This window comes from Thalia democratica, chromosome 4 (genome assembly GCF_965202585.1).
Source record: "Thalia democratica chromosome 4, ktThaDemo2.hap1.1, whole genome shotgun sequence".
Classification (NCBI taxonomy): Eukaryota; Metazoa; Chordata; class Thaliacea; order Salpida; family Salpidae; genus Thalia; species Thalia democratica.
This window is the reverse complement of record NC_139168.1, coordinates 29,134,827-29,145,488: the sequence shown is the minus strand read 5'-3', so window position 1 is coordinate 29,145,488 and position 10,662 is coordinate 29,134,827. Positions and strand designations below refer to the sequence as shown.

At 26.3% G+C, this 10,662-nt stretch overlaps 1 protein-coding gene across 1 annotated transcript; it reads right to left on the bottom strand.

Annotated features, from left to right (window-relative positions):
* Window positions 1–647: 647 nt before the first annotated feature.
* Window positions 648–2,800, bottom strand: LOC145833995 (FK506-binding protein-like). The gene is made up of 4 exons (XM_082941297.1): window positions 2,638–2,800; window positions 2,249–2,361; window positions 1,177–1,223; window positions 648–903 (listed from the first exon to the last, which is right to left on the bottom strand). The coding sequence occupies exons 1-4, from the start codon at window positions 2,788–2,790 to the stop codon at window positions 803–805; spliced, it is 414 nt and encodes a 137-aa protein (XP_082797423.1). The 5' UTR covers window positions 2,791–2,800; the 3' UTR covers window positions 648–802.
* Between the last annotated feature and the right edge of the window lie 7,862 nt (window positions 2,801–10,662).

Here is a 10,662-nt window from a genome sequence, read left to right as displayed (position 1 = left end):
AACTTAAAAATTTTTAAAACTTATAGTGAACAAATTCAGTATCACTACTTAATTGCGTTAAATGCAGAATATCGGTTTTATACAAAATTAAATGTTAAAAACAAATGTTTTATAAAAAGAAAAACACTTTACTAGGCTTAGAAACACTACGTTTTAAATTCTAAAAATGAAGTTTTAGCTTTAATTTAACCTAGTCGACTTCTTTAAAAATAGAAAAACAATATACTAATACTGAAAGAATGTAAAGTAACAAACTTTATTTAAAATGTTCTTTAACTACAATATTTTTCGCAGCTTCTAGTTTCTTTTAGTCTTTAATAACATACTGTTGGATTTTAAATAATAATTTTTGTGTTCAATTCATGGTTCACATCAAATAAACTTGATAAAAAAATTTAAATGTATATATTTTTACTTAAAATTGACTTAAATTTTGATTTTACAAAAACAAAATACAACCATACTCAAGTAAAACAATAAATGACAGCTATGTTTTATATTTTTTCTTTGAATATTATAAAATACTATTCTAAACAACTGGATTTTTTTTAGTTAGCAAACACTTTAACACACACAAAAGTGCTGATAAGACTTAATGCATAATAAAAATTAGTCTTTTAAATTGTACATAAAACAAACACAAAACCTCTAAAAATCAACTTTATTAACGAACCATATAAATTTGCTTAATCTCAACAAATACAAAAACTCTAAATGATTAACAAGAGAATGTTGAAGTCATGAAAAAAATAAAGTGGAAAACTTTCTTAACATACGATAATTCAACTATTTCCTCAGCAGATCACAGCTCCGTGTTTCCCCTTTCAATTTTGAGCAGTTCGACTTCGAAAATTAGTTTTGAGTTTGGTGGAATTTTGGCCCCGGCTCCCCTTTCGCCATAACCTGCAAAAATTGATCAATGTGAAAATTATTGATAAAACGAAATACTGATTCAATAACATTAACAAGAAATGCTAGCTACTATTTAAACTATTACTTTTTTTGTTTATCAGGTTAAAAGTAGATAAACAAGTGCAGAAAATTAAATGAAGTAAGGAAATACTTTTTATTTTAAATAACAGAATTTTGGTACAAAGAATAAAATGGTTAATTTAAGTAGAACTTTATGTAACTAAGAAAAGAATCTTTTGTTGAAAAAAACAGGACTATATTTACCTAGATGAGGTGGAATTCTGAGTTTTCTTTTGTCACCAACACACATGCTGAAAAATAATTTGAAACATGTTAGAAAACATTTACATTTTACAGAGGAACAATAAATTTTAAAGCGATTATTTTACTTTTCACTGACTATTTTTGTGCAAAGATACAAACAAAATAGATTCAAAAGTCTTATTGACAAAAAAAAACTTTGAGTAAAAAATAAAACCAAGTTAAGTATGACTGTTAGGATTTATGTTATTAAGAATTGTATTTCCTAGAATATTAGAGTACCACTAATTTCAGGGTTGCCACTTTAAGTCAAAAAAAAAACTGTCCTGAGTGAACTTAAACTGCCCTGAGTCATCTTGATTTTTCAAACGCTTATAAAATATTTTTTCTTCTGGCACACACTACTTATACCTCATTTTCATTGTTCTTCTTAATAACTAAAAGAAAGGTTGCATGTGTATGCTTCGGCAGTAGATGTTCAATAAACTAATGAAAAGTACTGTTTTCAAAAATTAAATTAAAAGCTTAAACTAATTTAGATTTAAAAAACTGTGGACACCTTAATTGACTAACTTTAATCTTACCACATAAAGTACTCACTTTAATGCATATTCATTAATCTCAGTGTTTATATCAATTTTTTAAATAAACTTTAGACAGTTTAATATATACACAAATCATGATAAAAAACAATTTCAGATATAAAACAAAAACTAAAATGTTATTTCTAAGAATAGTGTCAAACTAGTCGCGAGACTAAAAAACTTTTTAATAAGCATTTCAAAGTCAATAAAATCATGTTGTTGAACAAAATTGGTTATATAAAATAATGAAACTGGATCAACTAAATCTCATTCTAGATCTAAAAAAAATCTGTCCTGAGACTTTTAAAAATCTTTAAAATTATCCTGAGATTTTTATAAAACATCAAAACCTTCAGAGTCATCCTGGGTTGTAAACGTCAAAATATTCTAAGTTATCCTGAGTCACCCTGAGATTTTCTAGAATTTCAAAACATCCAGAGTTATCCTGAGTGTGTGGCGACCCTGCATTTTATTTTATACTTAAAACTAACTTGATAAGTCCTTGGTCCCACCCTTTGATGACCTGCCCGACACCCAAGGTGAACTTGAATGGATCACTGCGGTCCAAACTAGAGTCAAACTTTGTTCCGTCTTCAAGAGTTCCCTGATTTTTTTTTAATTTCAATTAAGTTTAAATGTAAAAGTTTCTAAAATATTAAATTTGCGACACTAACACATCTTATCAAATTAGATTTTGTCATACAAGTAAATAACTCTTGATTATTTTTTAACAATCAATTATGTAGTTATAACTTCAAAAGTTTCAATTATTTTTACGTAATTTTACTTTGATATGAAAAAATATTTAGGAAGTAAAATAAGTATTATTTTTTAATTTATAACTCGTTTCAAAACAATGCATATTGAATAAAAAACTAACAGTGTAGTGCATGGTGAGAGTGTCCCCTTTTTTTGCCTTTCTGTCACAATTCTCACCCCTCTTCAACGTTCCAATCTTCAATTTTTCCAAGCAAAAAACAGAAGACACACTGAAAAGAATGAAAACAACCAGGAGAAAGCTTTTACTGTTCATGTTTAAAGTTTCAACTAAAAGATTATAATCATGTCAATATTCTTAAATAAAACTCAGTATAACCATTATTAAGTATATTAAGTGTTCTTATATTTAACTAAAAAGGTTTTAATATTTCCAAATTTATTCAATGATTTTGTTTATACATTAGTTTTTCTGATGTAAACTTATATAGCTGAAAGAGGTTAACAAAATACAATAAGTAATTCAAAAATATGCTTTTTAAAGATTTTAATTCAAGCTTAAGTTTTTACTGTGTAGTAGTTATATTAAGGGCATAGGGAGACAAAGGTTTTTTTTATATAAAAATTAACATTAGCTTTTTCTTGGAAAGTTTTAATCATAAACTATAATATGATATTTAATGTAAATAGTTTTATAGCATATGAAAACTTTAATTAACTTTTGAGATATAGTCATTTTTGTAATATTTACCTCAAATTTCCAAAAACAATTTTCCTTTTATTATAAGATCAAATCCTATTAAAATGATTTGAAACAAAATAGAAATTTTATGACTAAAAGAAGAATAAAAATATCTTCAAAACTTCAAAAACTCATACAATAAATTTGTTAATCTAATAAATTAAGAATATTATACTCATAAGTTTTAGAAATTCTGCTTAAAAACTGTAGACAGGGTTGCCAAAGGTTTTTGAGAAATTTTTTATAGGTTTTGTAAATCTCCAAGTTTTTTAAAAGTATAACCTTTAGGTATATTTTTAGTATAAAACAAAATATAAAGTAAAAAACTGTCTTAAGTAGTATAAAAAATTGAAAATATACTTTAAATGTGTTTTTTAATAAAAAAATATGATAATCATTTATTTAGATTATAAATTATTTGTGTCAAATCAAAATTTAATTACTTTCCATTTAAAAATTGTTTAAATACCAGGTTTTTTAGTTATCTTTGCTCAAATTTTAGGCTTTTTGAAAATCCAAAATTTTGCATTTCTAACTTGGCCCTTCCATAAGGATCCTATTGAACTCTTTAACTTTTCCCCTCATATCTAAAAAACAAATAAAAAAGCTACTGTTAGGCACCCTTAGATTGACCATACTTTTTTAGTTGCTAATAATAACAACTATATTTTAAATGTAGTTCCTAAAATTTTGTGATAAAACTTGAATAACTTGATATTTTTATACAATAAGCAAGTATTAAATAAATAGCTCAATAATAAAAAATTGTAAAATAAAGTATTATTTAAATCTTTAGATAAAAAGTAGGGTTTCAAATATGTTTAGTTTAAGGGCATAGGGGGGTTCACCTTGATTTTTACAAGTTGATCTCATTTTAGTTTTATCTGAGCTATCAGAAATTTTTAACCGCTTGTAAAAATTCAAAATATTTTTTGAGATATGAGCAATCAAATGGAAGGAACAAACTAAAAACACAAAAAAAGACCATTTCACTAAAAATCTATCTCCTTAACTTTTTAAGCAATCTTCTTCAAATTTTCACAGAAAAAGTATTAAGTTTTTAAAAGATTTGAACACAGGAATTTTTTTTATTTTGAATAATAATTTTTTTATTGAAAAAAAAACACCTATTTTTTATTTTTTTTATCTAAAATTTTAATTTTTCAATATTTTTAAAATTCCAAAATTCAAAGTCTTTGAAACTATAAAAGAAACATTTCCTGAAATATTTAGGTTTCTAGCTCAAAAAATGAAGGAGAAGATAGGTTTTTAGTGATTTTTTAAATTTCCAAGAAAATTGAACCCAAAAACTTTGCAATCCATACGTTTGTATCAGAAATTTTATATAAAAATTACAATATCTCAAAAGTTTAATATTTTTAAATTTTATAAAAACTGGCTTGTAGTTTGTACTTCAAGCTTTCATATAAGATCCAAAGTTATTTTTAGTAGAAAAAAAAATGTCGGACCCCCCTATGCCCTTAACCAGAACTTCAAAATGTATAACACTGTCAAAAACAGTATATTTATTTTATCCAACATAAACCTTGCATTTATTGCACAATAATGCTGCATGTTATGCATAAATAATAATAATGTTTAACAAATATAGTTTACACCTGTGACAAGTGTGATTAGACTTCTACAATAACTATTTGCTTACAATAAAAAACATATCAAAAGACTCCTAATGGCTAGTAGTTTTCTAAGTTTGTTTTTGTTTTTATCAAAATAGCTTTAAAAAACTTTTATTTTAAGCTAAAACTTGGCTAAATTAATTTGTATGAACTTTGTAAAATAAACACACCTGTGACAAATGCTATTAAACTCCTACAATAACTATTTTTTTACAATAAAAAATCAAAAGACTCCTAATGGTCTGTAGTTTTTTAAGTTTGTTTTTGTTTTTATCAAAATAGCTTTTTACAGGGTTGCCACTTGTTTTTTCAGCTTTTCTAAATATCTTCCAGGTTCTTAAAAGTACACACTTTTGGGTATGTTTTTAGTTTAAAGTTAAGTTTTAGGTAAGAAACTGTGATTTATAGTATAAAAACATTGAAATGATACTGTAAAGCTACTTTAAACATGTTTTTTAATAAAAAAATGTTTGATGATGACAAAAAGTTAATATCTACATGGCAGATTTTTTGTATCAAATCGAAATTTTATTACTAAACATGTGAAAATTGTTAAAAGGTTTTTCCAGGTTTTTTTCAAAAACTCTTCAATTCCAAGTTTCCAGGTAAAGGGGCAACCCTGTTTTAAAAACTTTTATTTTAGGCAAAGTTTGGCTAAAATTAACATGTGTGTCTTTTGTAAAATAAACACACCTGTGACAAATGCAATTAAACGTTTACAATAACTATTTGTTTACAATAAAAACATGTCAAAATACTCCTAATGGTCTGTAGTTTTCTAAGTTTACTTTTGTTTTTATCAAAATAGCTTTAAAAAAATTTTACTTTAAGCTAAAGTTTGGCTAAATTAATTTGTATGATTTTAGTAAAATAAACATACATGTTACTAATGCACTTAAATTTCTTTTGACAAAGTTCATACAAGTTAGTTTCAACCAAACTTTAGCTTAAAATAACAGTTTTTTAAAATTTAAGCTATTTTGATAAAAACAAAAACAAAATTGAAAACTTCTGACCATTAGAAGTCTTTTGGTATGTTTTTTATTGTAAACAAACAGTTATTGTAGAAGCTTAATGCATTAGTCACAGGTGTGTAAAACATAGATTCATCTACAATTTCTTGATTTTAATGAAAAATTACTGAAGTAGCTCGTTTTTGCCTAATCTTAGTCCAGAAATCTTAGCCCAAACAGATTGCAATCAATTTACTTAAATGAATTAACTTGAATTAAAAAAAATAAGAGAATATATATTAACAAAAGGACTTATATATCTAGAGCAGGGAGCAGTTATTTATGCTAAGTTGCATGACTGCAGAAAATTCTACTTAATATCTTAAACAAAACTGTAAAATTAACAAAAATGACAAACTGACTATAGAACTGGATCAACTCAAACTCATTCACATTTTTTTTAAAAGACTAAGTTTTTGAATTAATTATTAAACTAGCCAAAGTTTCTCAAAACAAACTGGTCTGAGTTTTTCAAAATATCTCTAAAAAAAACAAAATACCCAGCAGGGTTAGTCAAAAAAACTGTCTGAGTGACCATGACTTTCCTGACTTATCCGGAGTCAAAAAAAAATCAAAACCTCCTGAGTTATTGAGTGGGCAGCAACCCTGACCCTAAGATAAAAAACTTTAGACTATTTTGAAAGTATGGCAACCCAATTAGTCTCTAACTACTGACATCAACACCAAATTAAGGCATATACTCTGCATCCTGTATTTTTTGTTGTTCAATAAACAACAAATCAAATAAGTTATTTTATTGTTTATTGAACAACAAAAAATACGCTCAAAAGGCTTGGTCCAAGGACCTGGTGTACAACAAACCTTGTGGTAATCAAGTCATACACCAGTACAGTTTAACATCATGCACAGGACATTTCAGCAAACTAGCTTTCTAAAGCAAAGGACTTTTGTACCAAGGGTAGAAATATCTTTTCAAAACTACTTATTTTTATCAAATTTTTATATGCATAAAAACAATCAGTTTCAACCACAATCAGCAGCAACAGTTTAGTCAAAAAAATAGAAATAATAATCTTTATACACTATTTTTACAGAATTTGTATCTTAAAAAAGATTAAATTATTTTGAAAAAGCTACGATTTGAGTCATTATTATTGTTGATTAATTAAATGTGATTTTATTATTTTACTATTCTTTTTATATTTGTTACACATAGTTGTTGTCTTATTTGACACTATGACATTTTTGATTGGTTTAGTAATTTACCGAAAACTCCCTTAGTAGAAAACTTAAAGAATAGTAAGTAGAATGTAGATAGTAGTAAAATTTAAGATTAGTAAGGATAAGGACTAATGAGAAGCCATCAATAAAATTTTTTTAATTAAAAGAATATACTCTCGAAAATTCATAATAGATAGACTACTTATTACCACTAAAAACCTCTTGTTTTTTCTTTTAATATTAATACTTTCAATTTTTAGAAAAACATACAAATAGGACAATAATGCACTTGTTTAAAAAATGCCCACAGTTTTACCTAATTCATACTAACAACTAGGCTAGGGGTGGGCAACGTACAGCCCACGGGCTGGATCCAACCTGCGGAGTTAAAATGACCGGCCCCCGACCGTGTATTGAATTTTAATGGAATCCGGCCCGCAGATGAAAATGACCAGTACGCAAGTGAAGTGTCCGGCCAATATTACAAAAGTTTCATAAAAATTTGTATCATATTTTTACAAAACAAAACTGTAAGAGTTTGACATTGAAAAATTTTTTCAAAATGGCTTTTAAATTTAATGTTTACTGATAAAAACACCATTTTGTCCTAAAATTTTGTGTTGTTCTAACTTAGTTGGAATATATTTTTGTCAAATTACCCCAAGCAATTAAATCAACCTCGAGTTGAAATCTGATATTTTACATACTTACCTTTGAAAATTACCATATCAATTCTATTTGTAAACATTTTACAACTATCTGACATGTCTCAATCTAAAGTCTCCTCATGTCTTAAGTTGCCACACTTGAGAAATTTTTTGAATTAGTAGGATTCAGAAAAGAGATCAACCGTATCAATAAAATTAGACTCCGGCAAAATCCGAAACTTTTATTTAAGTTACAATCCGACCGGATCCGGATCTTGATTTAAAATTAGTAATCATTCAGATCTAGATAATGTCTTCAAGTTAGGAATTAGGATCTAACCGGATTCGGATCTAAAAAAGTTCTATCCGGCTGGATTCGGGTACTGGATCGGGTAAATCACTAACTCGAAATAATCCGGTCCGCCAAAGACTAAAATATTCCGGATCTAGCCCGCTGATTAAAAACGCTGCCCACCCCTAAACTAGGCATACGATTAGCAAATTCTAAACATCTTCACATTATACTTTTATTCCCTTTATTCACGCTTAGTTACTTTTCTAAACGAGAAAGTTCGACTTCAAAATTTAGTTTAGATATCATCAAAAAACAAGTTGTACATAACCAAGTCAATTCAAGTTTAATGCTGAAAAAAACAAATTAAAAAGGGAGAATTGTGAATGATATAACTAGAAAAGTTTTAAAATTAGAATATTTCCGATTGTAATTGTTAATTGAGTTATTCGTTCTTTTTTACTAATCTACTAATTCCCAATTATTAAATTTACAAAATTATTTCTATAATGTAACCTTTACTTTACTTTACTTTAAAAGTAAAACAAGCTAAACTTAACACTTTCAAAACAACTGTATATTAACTAGTTTTGAACAAGAACTAATTAAAAATTGAGGAAAAACTATAAACAAATGAAAGCTTCTTTTAAAAAAGTAATCTTTATACTAGTTTATGTTTTTTTTTCAATTCTCGTATAATAAATTAATAAAGATTGAGAAACATTTTTTAACTTTAAACAATAACTTTTATTTTACAATTCTTCATTGGTACAAGATTAATGTTGGATAATACTTACTTATTAGAGGACACGTTCAAAATCCACCCAGTCAAATTCGAGAACCGTTTACCGATCGAGGGTAAGGGTTAGGAGTAACAGTGATAGTTAGAAATAAATAAAAATAGTTAAAAAAATGCATAAACTATATAAAAAATAAAGAAGCTAGCAAACTTTATTTAATTTAAAAACTGGGTTATTATTGTAATGCAGGTTCCTACAAGATTTTTCGGCAAGCATATATGAAAATAACTTAAAAACCAGTATGTTAACATTCATCAAATGCTAAACCTTTTAACAAAATTGATGTAAGTGAAATAAAATTAAACTTTTATAACAACAAGATAATAAATGATGGTTCATTTTGTAAAACAATTAATGACTTGGCCTAAAAATGCAATGATCAATTACTCACAATGATGTCGTTAAACTAGTTTAATTACTTGATTTCCAAATAGTTATAAACATATTGAATATTTATTAGTATTCATTCACTTGATAGCTAGTTAGCACATAAAGTGACTAAACGTAGCAGATATTCAAAGTTTTTTAGTCCAAAGTTCGTTTTTTACTGTTGAAGTTTCCACTATAAACAGTCTATTTAAAATAAGTCTCTTTCTTCGATTAAGTTCAGAATTTATAGCTAGCAAAGTATAAAGTAGAAAATCGTTTTAACATAGTTGTTTGTGGAGAAAATAAACATTGCTAGTTCATGAAAACTATCTTCATAGAGTAACTGTTCTATTTTTGAAAAAGATAATCTTTAAATTAGTTTATGTTTTTATTTTAATTCTCGTATAATAAATTAATAAAGATTGAGAAATAATTTGGTCTTATTATCGTAATATGTATTATCGTAATTTATTAGAAATTATCGTAATCTAATAGTATGCTCTCATTATCAAGAAGTTATTATAAAAGTAGAAGTTTACTTCATACTTGATGGCACTGACTGGAAACATTATAAAATTTGTTAAACAGTAATCAACTGCTACAGACACCTGGTAATATTTAACTCGTATTTACGATTGTCGTATGTTGTTGTGTGCTTATTCTTTTATTAATAGTTTTTGCATCATAAATGGACTCTTCAATTTATACAGTATAGCATCTTGTAACAAGTTAAGTAATAAAAACTTAAACTGAACGAAATTGGTTGAATGAACACAACAATATATCTGCAGCTTGCTTAATATATTAAATAAAAAATTTCGTAACTGGTGGGTGGAGCAATATTAATATTTTAAAAAATACTTTGCAAATAATAATTAATATAATAAAAATATGAATAAAAAGTAAAATAAATAATATATATAGTTAATACATAATCATTAATGACGACCACCAAGATTCAATGAAGATATGGTCACAAATCAATTGCTGTGAAAAGTAAATTGTTTGCCTTTGCTGTTTAAATGCAGCTAATTGCTAAGCTTTTGATTAAATTTTCATATAAATTTGCTATGTTTTTGAAAGCTCCAAAAAAATTTTGGAAAAAGGTCGAACTAGGAAAGTAAACTTTGAGTCTTGTTGAAACTTTGATGTGTTTCCCTTAATATTTGCTGAGTCAGCAAAATAAAAAACATTTTTATTATTATTTTTCTTTTAGTTATTAAAAGTTTTTTTTTGATTTCTTTAATATGTTTGGGTAAATGTGGGTTAGGGATAGGGTATAAATTTTAGAATTTTTTTTATAAAAACATTTAAAATTTTGATGACTTAGCAAATACTGGGAGAAACACCTTAACATTACAATTTTTCTGTGTTTGTGGAAGAAAAACTATTTTGCTAGTTGACACTAAATATTAGTACTAGTGCAAGTTGAGTATTTTATTCACTATCAGGTTTCGATGGCAAAAAAGTTAAGACCTTGTCAATGTAAAAAAGTAGTAAACTTAT